Source organism: Triturus cristatus, chromosome 4_2, assembly GCF_964204655.1.
Source record: "Triturus cristatus chromosome 4_2, aTriCri1.1, whole genome shotgun sequence".
Classification (NCBI taxonomy): Eukaryota; Metazoa; Chordata; class Amphibia; order Caudata; family Salamandridae; genus Triturus; species Triturus cristatus.
The window spans coordinates 798,808,709-798,827,485 of record NC_140586.1 but is presented as its reverse complement, the minus strand read 5'-3'; the positions used below and the strand labels follow the sequence as shown (position 1 = coordinate 798,827,485).

At 45.7% G+C, this 18,777-nt stretch overlaps 1 protein-coding gene across 2 annotated transcripts in view; it reads right to left on the bottom strand.

Moving 5' to 3' along the window:
• The window catches only part of LOC146835071 (vitamin D3 hydroxylase-associated protein-like), a 338,024-nt gene that overhangs the window by 90,011 nt on the left and 229,236 nt on the right, over positions 1-18,777 (bottom strand). For both annotated transcript variants that reach the window (XM_085602735.1, XM_085602736.1), the window contains one exon: positions 10,495-10,592. In XM_085602735.1, coding sequence (XP_085458861.1) covers positions 10,495-10,592 — 98 coding nt within the window. The remainder of the gene's footprint in view (positions 1-10,494; positions 10,593-18,777) is intronic.

Genomic DNA, 18,777 nt, shown 5'->3' with positions numbered 1-18,777 from the left:
TTGAGACAAAACATGGTGCATTGCTGGGCAAATAGAAACACCATGCTTCTAAAGGGGCCAAGATAAGAAATAGTGTTCACCTTTATATGAATTGGGACCTTCTTACAGAAATCCCAGGGTTGGGTCTCTTAAAATACTAGCTTTCAAAACACTGAATGTTTGGTCATTTCAGTTTTAGATATTTGTACCTGCTGAATGCTCTAAAAGTGGCTGTTGTAGAGCTATCATCTGTCATGAATGAAATACTGGATCTCCAAGCAGACAACGGTAAGCATCCTCGTTAAGTGTAACTCATGAAATTAGCGCATGTACTCAAAAGAACTGACAGGGATATAGCAGTGGATCTAACAAGTGCTTTGTGTCTCTCTGCAGGTACCCCACCCACCCCAATGGTGGGTGTCGTCATAACTTTCATCCATAATTGTGCGGTACTCATAGGTTAGAGTTCAGTGTGCACGTGCAGAGACATCCACAGTCCAGTACCAGCAACACTGTGAGTGTCTCTGCAGTTGCAATGCCAGCCTGCCTTTGTATGGGGCAAGAATACCACAATAAAGGGCTGCAGCAAGTGATTGCAGTGGCTTCTGGGTGATGGGCCCTTAGTTTGCACCAGCCTGCATGTTTCCACCAGAGTAAGACAGAGATGTGTGGGCAAATCATTCCTCTTTTTCATGGGGGGGGGGGTGGTTACACCCACAGAAATGTGCTCCTAAGTAAGCTGTGTTCTAGAAGTGGCCTCAAAGGTGCCTTCAGCTGTACCTGTAACACAATAGCAGTAGCAATCAATATGTATTGCTCTAATAATATATATTGCATGGATAGTAATGAAATCAATTCATCAGGTCATTTTTTCACTCAGGATTTCTTAATTGGATCCCTGGTCTAAGAAATTGGAGACGTTCAAATCTGCTGATCTTTATAACTCGATTTCCAAAGACAAATGGGAAGGGTTAAGAGCTTGAAGTTTCATATCTTCAGCTGCACAAATACCTTTTAGCCACAGCTCCTCAGTGTTTGTCTATAGACACCTCAGCCCTAAAAGGCCAGGGGACAGAGGAATTGTATGGAGGATCAGTCAGATGATGGAAGTTGCAATGCTGGAGGTGTGTTACCAGAATAAATAAGGTCAGCATATCAGCTGACATAAATATGTTCTAAATGTCATCAGCAAAAATATTGCCCTTTTGGAGTTTATAAGAGACACTACAATAACAATTTGTCTAACTATTTTTATGAAACAATTCAGACAATTCCTTCAAAATTTATTGAGAAAGCCTTTTCCTCTGATCCAATAGACTTAAAGAAAGACCCTAGTCCCATGTTAGAGACTTTGAATGCTATACCTTTAGAACAACCAACCAAGGAATTAAAGAAATGTAAATCTGGATACTCATTAGATCCCTGCACCGCTCACATTAAGTGTAATATCTGCCTTAATTAATACTATTTTGAATTATATTTTTATTTTATTTAAGAACTGCCATAGTCCTGGTGAGTTGGAAACAGGCTCTATTACTTCCTCTATAGAAGAAGCCTAAAGCAGATCTTACTATACTGAGCAACTTCAGACCAATCTCACTTCTGCTGTCAATTCCCCAAATTTTGAAAAAGTTTGGTAATCAGTAATTGTGTACCTATCAAATAATATTTTGCATGACTCACAATCAGGATTTCGTACCCGCTTTAGCACTGAGTCTGCCATTCTTGAAGTAACTAAATTTATCAAAAGCAATTTAGATCAGGGCACTTCCGTTGCAGGGGTTTTATTGAACCTGTCAGCAGCATTTGATACAGTGTCACATCCAATTCTGCTAGACAGATTCAGAATGTTGGGGAATCAAGGAAAGGCTTTTTCTTAGATTTAACTTGCTTGGATTGAATCAAATTTGAATGAGAGAAAACAGGCAGTCCACCTCCCCACTTTTACCTCCACTGCAAAGCCACTGTGTATAGGGTCCCTCAGAGCTCTACATTAAGCCGTGCTTTATTCAACATGTACGTCGAGCCACTTGTCAGTTTTGTAGAGTCCTGGGGTATAAAAGTTATGTCCTGTGCGGAAGATATCCAACGACTTCTCTCATTTCATGAAGACAGTTGTGCTGCTCTGTCAACATTTAAATAGTGCCTAGAGGTGTATCTGACTGGATGGACAACAAATGTCTTAAATGAAACTGAGATAAGACATAATTTTTTTCTTTAGAACAAAGGGTTCCCCAGAACCTATCAAATGGTGGCCTGAAGAACTAGGGCCTACACCTAAGTCTTCTCCCTTAGTAAGTAATCTTGGCATCAAATTTAATAACAGTGTACCATTTGTGTCTCAAATGTAAGATATTTCATCAGTTTGTTTCATGAAACTCATATCTTTAAAGAAATGCTTGAAGGGGGGCATGGCCAAGATGGCGGATGAGTAGGACGTTCCTGCCTGCTGCTCCATCCTACCGTCCAGTCCTGGCTAAAATAGCATTGCGAAGCTGTGTCAGAGAGACGTCTCAAGCCTGCGGAGACACTCAACAAGACCCTGGCTACTGTTTGAGGCCACCTTTGGTTGATAGAGACTGCGGAAACACCCGATAATTGCACCTGCTGGTACGGCACTGCAGATCACGGCTGCTAGCGGACCTGACGTTGGCTGCGAGACGGAGTGGTTCCCTGTCGGCCTACAGGGGGCGGACTGCCTGAGGTCTGGCCCGCCCTGTCTGACTGTGCTGGGAGGCATTGAAGCACACCGGGAGCCATGCAACATAATAGCCCCCGGGGGCAGTATTGGGGACAATTCCTCAGCGAATCGACGAGAGAGGGACATACGTCACTACTGAGAGCTCCGTAGTGGGAGCGGTTCCAGACTCTCAAGGCCTGCGGAGACTCTGGCTGGCAAACTCGATGCCATGGGGGAGTTGAGTGTTGTTCTCTCCCTCCTGACTGTGTGCAGACGCGTGACCTGAGAGGCCCCGGACTGGCGCAGAGACCTGAGGCCTGGCTGGGAGGTGGAGGAAGGAGGCCTAGAGCGTAAAGAGGATCGGCGCTCTGACTCAGGAGAAGGGCGCAGAGCATTCACCTCCAAAGAGAGCGCTGCAGCGAAGGGAAGGGCCCCGGTCAGCAATTCTTGAAGCACGCAGATGTGAGTATTGCTCCCCTTCACCATCCTCATACCAGCGCGCACACACTCCTGAGGGCTTGGGAGGCCAGCGTCATAGACTTTGGCGCCCTGCTGAGGGGAAGCAACACAGGATGCCAAACAGAAAAGGGCACATTCGGCTCCTGGTTTGGAGAGCATGCTTTTGGACAAGAACAAGGGGTGCCAGGAGAATAGAGGGCCCCTCTCTCCAACAGAGGAGTAGCGCCCGGATGCTCACTGTGGCACTGCAGGGGGAGGAAGCTTTTCCTTCCCCCCCGCCCTAATCTGATAGCTCATTTGCCTCCGAAAGCCCTGAATCTTGCGTAGGCCTTGATGGTCCGAGGGGCCCACATGGACCTTCCCCGGTGAGAGCCCGCCATCCTGCAGAGCCTTGGCCAGTCTTGACAGCCCTGATCCACCTACAACAAACACAGTTTGCTCTTCAGGCTATCGAAAGGCACGCTGTAAGATTCCAAGTCACTGCTTAAGCTGAAGACAGGGGCGCGCTTCGCCGCCAGGCCTGGATAGAGGACAGTCAGCACTGGCGAAGGGGTGACGGGATTTGGCCTGCTGTATGCGCCCATTAGACTCTGGTGGATACTGAGGTAAAGCTTGGACACTGAGAGAGCCTACGCCCCCTCCCCCGTAAGTCAAGTACCCAGCAACCAACTTGCATTGATTCTCCCTGCAAGAACAGTGCTTGGGTTGCCCTTCGTAGGCAGTGCCACTCGGCCCTTCCTCGACATGGCCACTGGCAAAACCAAGAAAGAACGCTCCGTCAAAGACCTCCTCCTCAAGTCTAAAACAGGCGGCATGGACACAATGACGTCCACGATTGGGGGGGCTTTGAACTCGGAGAGTGGGGAAGCAGAGGCGCCTGTGACACGCTCCTTTCTAGAGACATTGTTTGCCTCCCTAAAAGAGGACCTTCATAACGTCAAGAAAGAGCTGGCTCAGGAAATCCGGGAGATACGAAGAGACCTGGATTCGGTAGGAGATTGGGTGGACACATTGGAAACGCAAACGTCCGCTAGCGACAAAGAAATCCATCACCTGCAGCAAGAGGTCCTCCACCTGCAAGACCAGCAGCTAGATCTTCAGGCGCACGCGAAGGACCTGGAAAACCGCTCCCGGCGGAACAACATCCGCATTCGGGCTGTCGCTCAAGGAGCTGAAGGGTCGGACATTGAAGCCTACGTAGCTGATCTCTTTCGACTTATCCTAGGTGCCCCGCTGGACCAACGCATTCAGCTAGATCGTACACTCAGGGTAGGCTCAGCAAGAGCGGCGCCGGCCCCACCCTCTTACCTGCGTCCATGATTTTGCGCTCAAAGAACGAATTTTATGTGAGGCACGAGACAAGCAACCTATAGAGTTTCGGACAGCCTGATCCCTCTTCTACCAAGATCTAGCTGCCTCTACCCTAAAGAAAAGAAGAGAGTTTAGGCCAGTCACCGCTCACCTGCAGACTTATAACATTCCATATTCTTGGGGACACACATTTCGACTAATTTTTAAATGGGACAGGAAGACGCACCACATCCGATCATTACTGGAGGCCAAGCAACTACTGAACTTACCCGAGGAAGATCCGGGCACCGCAACTCAGAAGGGCCCCACCAACAGACATCAGAGAGCAGGAAGGTGGCAGAGGGTGGGTCGGAAATCCTTACACCTTTGACCAGATCCCGAGACGAGCGCTAAAGAACAGAAGGCAGTCATCGCCACCCTCGAGGAAGACACTCTCACTGCAGACCGATACTCACTCGATTATACCTTTGCAGACATGGGGGATTTAGGAATCTTCCACAGTGGTCTCTCCTACCATACGAGATGTAGGGCACCGAGCGGGGCAGGGTGGCGGCATGGGTCTTGCTGACATCTGATGCCTTCACCATTGGGTCTCCCACCCAGGACTATTGTAATGTTCACTCACTATGTAGTTTTTTAGTTGTTGGACTATTTGGGGTTTAAACATCCCTCTTCCTTGCACACCTTTACTCCTTACTGCATATATACACTCCTTTGGAATTAGGATATAGACGCACAGAAGTCAAACTCTCCATAGATTGCCTACAATTAAAGCTGCTAAGTAAACATAGGCCGGAACGCAGAGTAGAGACCACATCTCTCACATGACCATTATACTTAAAATTATCAGATTGAATGTGAAAGGCCTCAATAATCCAGTCAAAAGGCGGGCCATTCTTTCGCACCGGAAAAACACAGATGCACACTTCTGCCTGCTCCAGGACACACACCTGGTGTCCAAGGATATCGCTAGATTGCATACAAGGGCGTTTCCTCAGCAGCTATTTTTGTCCCATACCAATAAGACTGCGGGGGTGGCAATTCTTGTGTCTTCTCGATTCCAGGGCAAACTAGGCCCCAAGCGAGCTGAGATTAAGGGTACACTCCTGGCACACACTTTTACGCTAGGTCGCCACACTTTCACGGTAGGCACAGTTTATTCTCCAAACGAGGCCCAGGAGAAGTTCCTTCGAGGAGTTTTCCTGGATTTATCCAAATCTCCCGATAGGACACTGATAATAGGGGGAGACCTCTATTTGGTTTTTTATAATGAGCTGGATAGGACCGGCCAGAGGAGTGGGCAGACTAGGTCCCTTTCCACAGGGAGGGCTGACTGACCTATGGAGAACTCACCACCGACAGATAGGGAGTATACTTTTTATGTGCATCCCCCATAAAACATACGCCAGACTTGACTATCTCCTCACCACTCACTCGTCAACTCAGCAGACGCACCAGGTAGAGATTCTCCTTTGCCCGATATCCAATCACTTTGCAGTATAAGTGTCAGTGGCGCCGCACTGCATGCCACATGTAGAGGCTCAAGGAGACCATGCTCAAACATCTAGTGGTTGTACAGTGGATCACGAAGGCAATAACTGACTACCTTGATATCAATGACACTCCAGACACCCCAATTGCAACTCTATGGGATGCCTTGAAGGCGGTGATTAGGGGGGAATTCAAAACAATCACCTCCTTTGACTACAGGATCTAGGAGGAAAGACAGGAGTAACTCACTGCTGAGGTGAGGGAGTTAGAACTCATCCATCAGAAGACAGGTGCCCCTCGAACTTGGCGGCATCTGAAGGTGGCACAAACCCAACTGACAGGATTAGATATGGACAGGGCAGAATACACTGCTTTGCTTCTCTGACATTCCTTTTATAACGGAGGAGATAGGGGTGGGAGACTGCTGGTGAACAAACTAAGAGCACAAAGACAGACTTCGACTATAACCGCTATTCTAGAAAGCACGGGTCAGGAACAGAAGACTGATCAGGACATTGCAGACACCTTCCGGAAGTATTACGCGGCCTTATATGAGGCACAGCAACTCCCAGTGTCTAGTCCGACCCAATATTTGCGTGGAGTGAGGACAGCTACGCTGTCGCCCATGCAGGCAGAAGCCCTGGATGCTCCGATGAAGCTATAGGAAGTGATCTCGGTGATCTCTAAATTAAAACCATTTAAATCCCCAGGCCCGATGGCTTCTCTTCCCCATTTCACAAAACTTTCTGCCATATATTAGCTCCGATACTGGTGCTGGTCTATAATGCCACTGGCACCTCCTCACCCATGCCGCCTTCGATGTTGGAGGCGCTTGTCACCGTCATACGGAAACCGGGTAACGATAAACAACAATGTGCGTCCTATTGCCCAATCTCCCTCCTCAAAGTGGATCTTAAAGTGTTTACCGGGATACTAGTGCAGTGACTTTCCCCTTATCTTCCAGGACTGATAGACCCAGATCAGTCAGGTTTTGTGTGCCGGGGCGTCAATGTTCTGACAACACCAAACGTCTGTTACACATCATAAACAAGGCTGAGAGATTCAAGACGGAACGCCTGATTCTTTCTATAGACGCTGAGAAGGCGTTTGACAGAGTGCACTGAGCTTATCTCACAGCGACTATGCAGCACTTTGGCTTGCTTGCACGATTTATTAACTGTGTCCTCAGCAGTTATACCAACCCCATTGCTTCTGTTCGCGTAAATGGCCTTTCCTCTAAATCCTTCCCTATTCAACAAGGAACGAGACAAGGCTGTCCCCTCTCACCTCTTTTATTCACCCTATACACAGAACCTATGACCCAGAAGGTTCGTGACAACCCAGCGGTATCTGGAGTGCTATTTGGAGGTGAGGAATTTAAAATCAGTCTGTACTCAGACGACGTAATAGCCACCTTAGAAAACCCCAGAGACTCTCTACCTGCCCTTATGACAGAATTAGATGACTTCCGACAGGCTTCCGGGTTCAAATTAATATCCACAAATCTCAGGCTCTTGACTTATCCCTTACCCCAGACACTCTAGAATTCCTCAAACGCACTCACACTCTTCAATGGGCACAAGAGGCCATCCCCTACTTAGTTGTTCAACTCACATCTAGCATTCAAAGTACTACCTCTCTAAACTACACGGCACTGCTGCAACATATTCGTGATTGTCTGCACAGGTGGAGACCGCAATACCTCTCTTGGCTGGGCCGTATAGCGGCAGTCAAAATGACAATTTTACCAAAGATCATATTCCTATTTCAGGCCCTCCCACTTGCTCCCCCTTTGGGAGTCTTGCACTCTATGCAACGCGATTTTGAACGCTTCATTTGGTGCGACAAAAGACCTAGACTAAATAGGGAACTAGGTTACAAGCCCCCAGAAGAGGGAGGTCTGGGGATCCCAAATCTACAAGCCTATTATTGGGCAGTACAATTGCGTCCCTTAGTGTAATTGCGTCCCTTAGTGGAATGGTCAAGGCAGGAATCAGAGAAGCTGTTCATGGACAGATCACTAGCCAGACAGCCGTTGTGGGGCGTCCCCTTTCTCAATAAGTCAGACAGGCCGCGCAATTTATACCTATCGAAGGTTATAAACTCTGCACTATCGGCTCGGGACAGGGTGGCTACAACTCGCGGGCTCACCACATTCCTTTCCCCCATCACGCCAATTGTGTATAACCCTGCGTTCACTCCCGGACTTGACTTTAAAGTATTCAACCAATGGACAAAAGAAGGCCGGCGAGCTATCAGGCACTTATAGGGTCCACTGACAGTCACAGACTTTTGCATAGAACAGAACCTCCTAGAATCGGAACAATACCATTACCAACAAATCCCATGCTGGGCCATGCAGCCTGAAGTCCAGGAAAATGCACAAAGGGCACTTACACCATTTAAGAAGTGGTTACTTATGAAGAATACTGACTCACGGGTGACGTTGGACCTCTATGGCTTCCTTAGACGTACCCACGGGACGGACAAATCTCCTGGGACAACTCAGATGGGAGGGTGAACTGGGAAGGACACTATCGCAGAATGGATGGTCTGACATATATTACAGGGCTCGACAAATGGCTCGTAGTGTTGCAAGCATAGAAACGGCAACGTAAATAGCTACCTACTGGTACCTTACCCCTCTAAGGCTCCACAGGGACAACCCAGCTAGATCCCCTCACTGTTGGAGAGCATGTGACTCGATGGGAACCCTGACTCATCCACTCTGGAAATTTCCTCTAATTTCAAATTACTAGTCGCAAGTGTTAGACGACATAGATACCCACTTCGATACCCAACTCCCTCGCTTCCCGGCCTACGCTTTGTTGGGACTTCCAAACCCCCTCACTTTTTCACTCCGATCAAGAAGGGAACGACACATTGCATTAGCGTTGTGGGCAGCCCATTAAAATATCTTATCACACTGCGGGACAGCTACACAGCCTACTTATCTGGGTTGGCTTCACAGGCTATGGAGGATACTAGGCATGGAGAGAAAATCTCTCTCAATTACTAACACCGGGGCTTCCTTCCAAGTTCTCTGGAAACCCACCTTGTCTATTTTATCCTCCGAGTTCAAAGAGCTCACATGCCCAAGGTATTTGCGACTATTGCGCCTGACAGAACTGCCCCACACAACACCACAAGGAGAGGAACCACATTAGAGAGCAAGGGACATGTTAAGTCAATAGAAGTAGGTCAGGAATTGAACTGGGACATAGGCAGCAGAGTGTTATGCAATGGCAAGTGGGAGGGGGGAGGGTGGGGGGATGGGCTTGTTCTATTTTTCTTATCCTTTACTTTTGCATCCTAACTAGCCCAATTGTTAGGGCTCACAGCCATACACGCAGATTGCATTGTATTGTGGGCTGTGTTCCAGATATTACCTGGAAGACCATCGTCTAGATCACATCTAGAATGGACTATTCTAGCCTTCTGTACCTTGTCATTCCAGTGTTATGTTTTCATATACAGATTGTCTAGAATGCAGCAGCAAGACTGATTTTGAGAATCCCTTTTCGTCAATCGGTCCCTTCACATTTGAAACATTTGCACTGGTTACCAGTCTCTAAGCGCATTAAATTTAAAGCTTTAGTGTGTGCCTACAGGGCTTTCTGCCAGAAATGTCCAGACTATATTAGGGAAAGGCTTAAGCCAAATCAACAATCCAGATCTCCTAGATCCAACTGCTATTACAGGTCTCCAAAATGTGCAGGGCCAAATCTGGTGGCAGATCCTTTGCCTATCTTGCATCTAAGCATCGTAATGACTTTCTGTTGTTTTGAGGGGGCGTGTCCCACGTTGGCCATTTTTAGAAAGCAATTAAAGACTTTTCTTTTTAATTAGTTCCCAATTGATTATCACGCCTAGGTGCAAGGGCAATTTTCCTGCTTATAAATGGTTTAATATATTTCTCATCCGTATAATGTCAGGCGATATTAGTTTTTAAGGTATTCTAAAATACAACTGGCCTTGGACAGGGGGTTTGGGGTCAATGTGGCTGCCATCTATCCATCCTGCAAACCTTACCACGAAACTGCAATCGTCCTGATTCCCTGCTCATCCTGGCCACCTCAGCAATGCGAGGAGTCAATCCTGTAGAAGCACTGTGTTTGAATGAGAGGCATGACATTGTCATTCTCTCTTAGTGGTAGGAAACAAATTATCTCCTCTCTTCTTGCAGTAGTCGCCTGTTTGGGCTGTAAGAGTCTCTCCACTGCAGACGCGCTGCTCACCCCCTAGGGATTTTGTTGACTCCTTTGGGTTCTGTAGAACTACCAAGCCTATCCAGTCATGTTACATCCACCATTAAATATCCATAATTCTGACACACCACCTATGGCAGCCAAATCCAGAAATTCTAAATAACATCAAAGTTTTTGCCTTTTTATGTGTAGACATTTACAATTTTAATCCTTGCCCAGAAATGGTCGCAAACATTTCGCCAGTTGCACAATAAATAAAGGCCTGCCACCTCAGTAAAAGAATGTAAGCCAATGAGAAAGCTAAGAAAAATGGAATTTGCAATGTGCAATCAGAGAGCAGTCAAGTTTAATGTGCTACATACTTACAATGCATCCAATAAACTACTGCCACCATCTGCAAATATTCCTCTCGTGTAAATTTCAGTTGACATGTAGTCAATTCGGGGAGGAGTGAATTGTATAAGCTGTAAGAGAAAAAAGGAATTATAACTATAACAATAATTATTCTAATAATTCTCATTACATTAGAATAATGGTAGTATTTCTAACAGTAATTAAAACAATACACATATGAGATTCTGGATTATTAATTTGAGGAAGGGCTTGGTCAAATTAATAAACACTTATGCTGTTAGGTCAAACCTCAATATGAATGAAAAATCCTCCACTTAAACCCTGGTATTAATGGCACAAAGCAGTAGGCTATTTCCCCAAAGCAAGGTGAGTCACAAATTTAAGCAACACAAAAACAATAATAACCTTAGTTAACAAAACTGTGAAATTCCACAGAAAGCCAGTTACAAAGAGTACAATTTAATAATTAAAACAAGGAAAAAACATCAACATTGAACAAGGGTATCAGGAGATATGATGTAAATGCAAAATGAGTTATTCAGAGTTTGGCAGATGGCAGGCCATCTGTCATAAACAGGAGATATCAAGTGCTCTGTATTTAAAATGTATACGTGGTAAGGGCAGAATGGACATCCACCTTAATTTCTATCATTTAAGAAGCCACCAAAATGTCACAAAACATGCACAGAAACAATGGGGTTACCAAGATCAAACGTCATTCATGTTCATTAGCACATGGAGCCACAAGAAACCACCTTTGTGCCGGCAATGAAGAAAAGAAAAAGTTACCTGTAAACTGTTCACCCTCAGCGTGACCCAGAGTTCAGGGGCAGTGCCAGTTACCATTCCACTTAGTTCAATCAAAGTGTTCCAGCCTTTCTGACTTTTCAAAGGAACTCCAGACAGGGCCACAAATGGGGGACAGACCTCTCCGACAGTACTTCATTTTAAAGCCAGGAGTCCTATTTCCTTCAGATGCTAAATACGATCCTACTCGTCACTCTTATGGGTCCAAGATAACTTTTAGGTTTCAGGTCACAGTTCAGCAGTGATATGCGGTTCAACCACTCGGTTGACTAGGACACCAGCATGGTTCACAGTGAATGTAAATGTAAATGTAGTGCATTTATATAGCGCTCCGCACACCCCCGAAAGGGTCTCTCAGGCGCAGTGCACATACCGCTGTGGAACCCTTCCTGGCCTTTCCCTGTGAAGTGCCCACTCCTGGGCACCCCCAAGGTGAAGCCAGGCATCCTAGCGCTTTTGGAGCCGTTGTGGAGATTAAGCAAGCTATTGCCCAGAGTTGCAGAGTGGGACCCATGATTAGAATAGGCACCGAGGCGAGAATTATCGGGTCCGGGGAAATTGAGCCCAAGACCTGCCGAGGCGGGAATTGAACCCTGGTCCGGGCCAGACCTCTGCATCAGGGTCTGCCGCTCTAACCATTGAGCCACACTTCTCCACTTCAGTGAACACTGATCTGATGATCCATCTCCCAACATGCTCTACTTCAACTTTTTCTGTCCCTGAATCTAATGGAGGCTAACTGTTTTGACCCTTAAGAACACTTCAAAGAATGGGTAAGAGCAGAATCTAGTCCCAAGTCTACTTCCTTCTCATGGAACTCAGTAAGCAGCATGCAGACTTTTTCTTCTGGTGTCTCTCAAGTGCAGTTGCAAATGAGAGGAGGTGTCTGAAAGGTTTTTGAAAGTAGATGCTTTTAGATTGTATATGCTGGACCAGTGTTATGTAGTGCATTGAAAGTGGGAGTGAGGACTTTAAATTGTGCTCATTTGTGAATGGAGTGCCAGTGGAGCTCCCTCAGGTGTTGTGTGATGTACGGCCGGACTGGGAATGGAACCCAGCCCTGGCAACTCCACTTGACGCTTTTGTTACAAGGGGCTGATATTATAGCAGTGCTGCATAACTGGTCCTCAATAACAAATATAGCCCACATGGGCCAAAAAAAAGCTCCCATCTTACCGGCCCACTGGTAAAATGCACAGTGCCCGCTATAGCCAGTCCAGCCCTGGTGTGATGTGTGAGCTTCAGAGTGATTCTGATTGCTTACTGGTCTGCAGCCTTGTGGTGAGTTTTTTGTTGATCCCGGCATTGAGTGCGTACCCGTAGTGAAGCTTGCTTGTGACCAGGGCATACGTGATAGTTTTCCAGGTGCTGATTGGGAACCATTTGAAATTTTCCGCAGCATCCTCAGGGTATGAAAGCATGAAGCGAAGAAGACATTGACTTCGACTGTCATGATGCATCTGCAGTTAATGATGATTTTAAGGTTCTTAGTGTGGGTGGTGACAGGGGGTGTTGGCCTAAATTATTTATTTAGCTGAAGTAATGGTAATATTGTTTCATGTTTAAGATAGGGAATAAACTGTGCAAAAATTGTCTTAATTAAGTTTCTTTCTATAAGTGGCTATGTAGTCTACCGAGGAGTGTCCCCTGCTACCGGACGATACAAATTGCAGTCATTAATCCATATAAATTAGATTGGCTGTCATCTATTTATCTCTAGTGGATCCGATTCTGGAGTTCACAGCACATGGCCCATATACAATATCTCTCTTTCCATTGTTACAAGACCCTAGAGACTGTCACTTCCCATGGTTTTCTTTTTATCACTCTACTCTAATTAACCGGGGAGAGTTTTAAAGATACCTAGGATTCGTGGAAATAATGCAGGTCTGTATTCATGAAATTCAATCATGGATTTGTGTAATTTTGGTCATGAAACATCTGCAGTCTAATCTGTGCTACTTCTGCAATTATGCTCCTCTTAGTACGCGCTGCATGCCCAGTCCATAGAAAAATTGTTGGTACAGATCTTTAAGTTTGCCTATTTTTAGGTTACACCTGAGACAGTATGTATGCCCTGTCTATGAAATCTTTTGCAAACAACAAAAATAAAAACAGGCTTACCATTACTTATCATTGGTTGACTCCCATGTCACTCTCATTTCCTTGCTTCTCCTTGGTCAGTGCCTCTTGCTACCCCTTTCTCTTCATGTCTTCCTGCACTCAGTCACGCTTGGACCAAGTACAGCTTCCTCTCTATGGCCAGTTTCTTTCTATGGCCAGTGGCTTGCACAGGTACTATTTCTTATTTTTACAATAGTACTCCATAAGATTGCATGTGTTTACAGGCCCTCTGTTTCCCTCCTCACCCTCCGAGTCGTTTTCAGCTTCTTCACCATGTTATTCTTTTCGGTGGGATCAGTACTCTCCACTTAACAGCTGCACTGACGTTTGCCTGCTTCATTGCTCTGGCAATAACGAGATTCCTGCTTTGTAACATATTTTAAGGGGATAATTAATATATATAAAAATGAAGGGACCCTCCTGCAGAATGTAATGAGAGGCCCATCATTCTCCTGTACCTCATAGATTTTCATTGACCTTGGGCTGGATGGGCCCCCCTAAAGAGTTGGGGACCCCTGGAGGGTTGGGTGTCCCCACTGCAGGGGCCTACATGATGGATCTGGTATAAATTGTTGTTTATTGATGCAATGTTTTCTTATTTCTGATTTGCACAACGTTCTGGAACAGATTCCAGATATTAGCCGCGGTTTGATTTCTTGAAGAAATAAAAGTGTTTCTTATTTCTGACAATAACAAAGTGCGATCCCATGCAGGGGCATTGGAGACCCTATATTTCTGGGGGGGACAAGGACAACCTTTTGGACTTTCTAGTGACCCTATATAAATCGCCTATTGTCTGAGAGCCGTACGTTCCATTGAACAAATACTATTGCATAGTTTTGTAGTGAAACATTGATAAAGGCAGGAGTGTAGTCATAGTTTGCAAGTATAGGGAAATATGCAGAATGAGTTGTGTGGCAAACTCATATGTAAGCTGTTAGTGATGAACACCAGAAACATGGTGTTGTTGTGTGATGATTACAAATGAATACATGCGGTAGAAGGTCACAAACGAGTAGTTTGTGGGATGCACATAACACATTAAATGGAAGGCTCACGAAAACTATCAAATGCCCGAAACTAGCAAATAGGCCTCGTGCTAGGATTTATCGAGCCAAAATATTGAACATTTAATTTAAACAATGATTGAAGGCGTGGAGGTCTTCCTCAAGACTATGATGATTTATTTACAAGTGGAATTTGGAGAGTTGCGTATAAACAGTGAAGTAATCTTTGGGGAATAGTTATTTCTACCAGTAAAAAGGTCAGATGGGCAGAAAAATATGGATACGGGTGGTGATGCTCCAGAAGATGAGCCAGGGCTGTCCAACACCCATGCCTCTGCTTCTGAGCATCTCCAAGAAGAGTCTGAAGACCCCTTACTGGAGAAATGTAGTCCCTCAGGGAATAGTACTAGTGACAAAGAGGGAAGCCCTAGATGTAGGACTTCCTTTATTCCTTCTGGGAGGGTACAAAGAGTTCAGGTCCTCCTCAGTTATTTCAACCTCCTCTGACACTTCAATATGGACCTCCATCTCTAGCAAGAGGGAGGATTCTTTAGAAAGGGAATAACATCTGCTCAAAGTAATCCTAGAAGTCCAGAGGGCTAGAAAGAATTGAGGATTGTAATCCCATGGTGGCAGCACTAGTGAATCTAGAGTTAGGGAACACTCCATTGACACTAGGAACTTGAGCAGAATAGACCCCCTTACCAGGAGGGTTATGACATCCATAAGTAGATTACTGCTTTAGAGAGGACCTGTAAAGTTCAGATGGTTCCTCTGGGCAGTGGGCAGATATCCTGTGGCTCTCCTTTGCAAAACAAGGTAGAAACAAACTCTTGACTGTAAATGGAGAAGCTGCAGACAGTCACACAGTCTTGTAGAGTGACCTTATTGATGGATTTGGGTTAACCACTGAGTGATACAGGATAAGGTTTTAGGACACACAGAAAGCACACATTCACAACTGGGTAGATTTTGTAGATAGTGCTAATAATGATCTGGAAGGTTGGCTTCATGGAAGTAATGCGCATGATCATGTAGCACTGTCCAATTTACTTGTGCGGGAGCACATCCTTCATAAATATCAGAATCAGCAATTGCACCAGTACCTGGTGGACTTGAATCTGACCTCTCCCCACGAATTGGCAAAGAAGCAAACAAGTGGGTCCGCACCAGGGTGAAACAAAGTCTCATTGTGGTGGTGACCAGAAGAAGCAAGATGCTTCTAAGGCCCAAGAGAAAGGTGGAGATAAATCTAAAGAAAAGAAAGAGTCTTCTGAAGGTCCCCAAAAATCTTCCTCTGGTCGGGGGTCCCAATCCTCTTTCTCCTTTAACAAGAAACTTTGGTGCTAATTGTGTACGGAAAAAGACCCTAGGGCAAAGGATGTCAATTACTCTAAGTCTAGCACCAATACTGCTACTACTACTCTTAAGCCTCCTATTTCCCATAGCAATAGCACTGGTAGTAGTAGTGCTCCGAAAAGATTAGCTAGGTTAACCTAGGGTACTGAAGTGGGTTATGGCCTAGTCAGGACACCTGCTCAAGCTGTTTTAGTCTGTGATGGTAGCACTGCGCTTGCCGCCCTTTTTGTAAGTCCCACTAACTTGGGCAAATACAGACAACAGCCTCTCACTAATGGTCAGGAATCTGTACATAGGTAACAGTGTCACTATGTTGACAGAGAAACTTGTGTCTCCTGAGCAGATTCTACTTGGTCAGATTTGCCAGGTGACCAATGTTAGCAATGTCAGGACAGATCATTCCATGGCAGTTGTCAATCTCAGCTGGGGAAGGGTAACTGGCCCAAAGAGAGTTGTAGTATCCTCAGACCTACCCGTGGATGTATACTGGGCAATGATTTGGAAACTTCAGCCTGGTATGAAGTGGAGTTCAAAACTCATGCAGAAATGATGGAAATTTCAGCCAGTGTCTTTGCTGTCTCTAGGCTTCAGGCTAAGAACTTAGGCACTGAGAGAACCCTGGATCCTGAAAAATGGACCGACCAGCTCCCAAGAGAATGAGCAGGCAGGGAAAAGATTTATCTTCTTCTCAGACTCCCAGTGAGAATCATCCTCCTTAGGGAGATAATCTTAGTACCTGTGAAGGAACTGTCCCAGAGGGGCTTGGGCCTGACAAGGCAGAGCTACTTGGGGGCAGGGGGACATTCCAGGGAAGCCTTGAGTCTGGAGCAGAATGCCTGCCCCTCTCCTGAACAACTCAGACAGCATGCTGCTGCTGAGGAAGTAGGGAATGTCAATGGGTCCCGCAGGACTTATTGGGAAGATTGGCTCTTGTTTTCTGAAAGTAGAGACCCGAAGCCTGATGGCACCAGGAGGTTGGTCATACCTCAGAAGTTCAGGAGTTTCCTATTGACCTGGCATATGACATTCCCTTTGCAGGACGTCTTGGGCAAAGCAAGACTTGGGACAGGCTTGTCCCTCACTTTCACTAGCTCCACATGTCTCAGGACACCAAGGAGTTTTATCACTCCCGTGTCACCTGCCAAGCCATTGGTAAGTCAGGTAGCACTACAGGCGCTCCCTTTATCCCACTACTAGTGTTTGGGGTTCCCTTTGTGAGGGTAGGGATGGGCATTATAGGTTCCTTATACTCTCCAACAGCATCTGGACATAGTTTCATCTTGGTGGTGGTGGACTATGCAAATCAATACCCAGAGTCTTTGGCCACTACAGCTCCTGAAGTGGCCAGGGCCCTCCTCGGAATCCTTTTCAGAGTTAGGTTTCCTAAGGAGGTCTTGTCAGACAGAGGCACTAACTTCATGGCTAGCTACGTCACTGCTTTGTAACCCTGGACGTAGTTTGCACAGTAGCACTACACGTAGCTACGTGAAGTACACTTTGAACTATGCTCAGCTACTCAAACTGCATAGTGCGTAGCTGTTAACTCTGTGTGCTTGTCTGCTCTGAGCAAAAATTACAAACAATATCTTGCACAGTACAAGTTATGATTTAAAAAAAAGTATCTCTGTCTGTATATGCTAAAATGCATATAGTCATTTCACAAAAGTGAAAATAATAAATTAACGAGCAGTGAGAGACGTGATGATTTTGGGATCCTCCCTAACCTAGGGAGAGAACCAAGCAGATGCCTTGAAAACAAAAAGCACATCTTCTTGAACGATTCGGTGGTGGCCCCATCCTCTTAGGACCACCCCAAGCCCAGTTATTGGCAAAAATACACTCCCAACCAAAGGTCCTGCAAAGCATTATGGGACGAAATTAGCAGTGGACAGTGAATATTATAGTATCCAATATCAAAATAATTCTACAAAGAGCTGCAGTTCAACTAGTCGTTACTAGATGTTCCTCACGAGTCAAATGCAAAAGCATTGAAATTATTATTACATCAAGCTGCAGTTCCACTAGTCGTTATTAGAAGTCCCTCACGAGTCGAATGCAAAAGCTTCATGAAAGGGTTTCAATGCTTTTGCATTTGGCTCGTGAGAGCAAAATTCAGACCATCATGGACTGGATTGATCCCCCTACCCAGACTCAGGTCAGAGATTTCATGGGCCTGACTGGGTACTACGATTCTGTAAAGGTTATGGGTCCATAGTGACACACCTTAATGAACTCACCTCCAAAAGAATGCCTAAAGTTCAGTGGACTTGTAGCTGTCAGAAGGCATTTGATGATCTAAAGCAAGCCATGTGCTCTGCTCCAATTCTGCAAAGTTGTGACTACTCCAAGCCATTCATTGTCCACATGGATGCTTCTGAGATAGGGATATGTACAGTATTGTCACAGCTTAATGCAGAGGGCCAGGATCAACTAGTATATTTTATAAGCAGAAGGTTGACCCCCAGGGAGAAGCGTTGGTCAGCTATAGAGAGGGAGGCCTTTGCTGTGATATGGACCTTGAAGAAATTGAGGCCATACCTGTTTGCCACTCACTTCTTTGTTCAGACAGACCATAAGCCCCTCTTATGGCTTAAACAGATGAAGGGTGAAAACCCCAAACTTTTGAGGTGGTCCATTTCCTTACAGGGGATGGACTTTTAAGTGGAACATAGACCTGGAAGTAACCATTTCAATGGACTATCCAGATATTTCAACTTAGAAAATGAAGACTCACCTGTGCAAGTTTAGTCTCATGTCCTTACGGGTGGGGGGGGAGGGGAGTAGGATCTGCTTTAATGGTTTCCCCCACATTTTGTTTGCTATCAGTGTGTTTTGACTATAGTCTGCTGGGATCCTGCTACTCAGGACCCCAGCAATTATGATCTCTCCCCTAAATTGACTCTGGTAAGTACTTTGGTACATCAACAATTGGCTACTGGCATACCCTTATAATTCCCTAGTATATGGTAGTAAGGTACCATGGGCATAGGTACAGGAG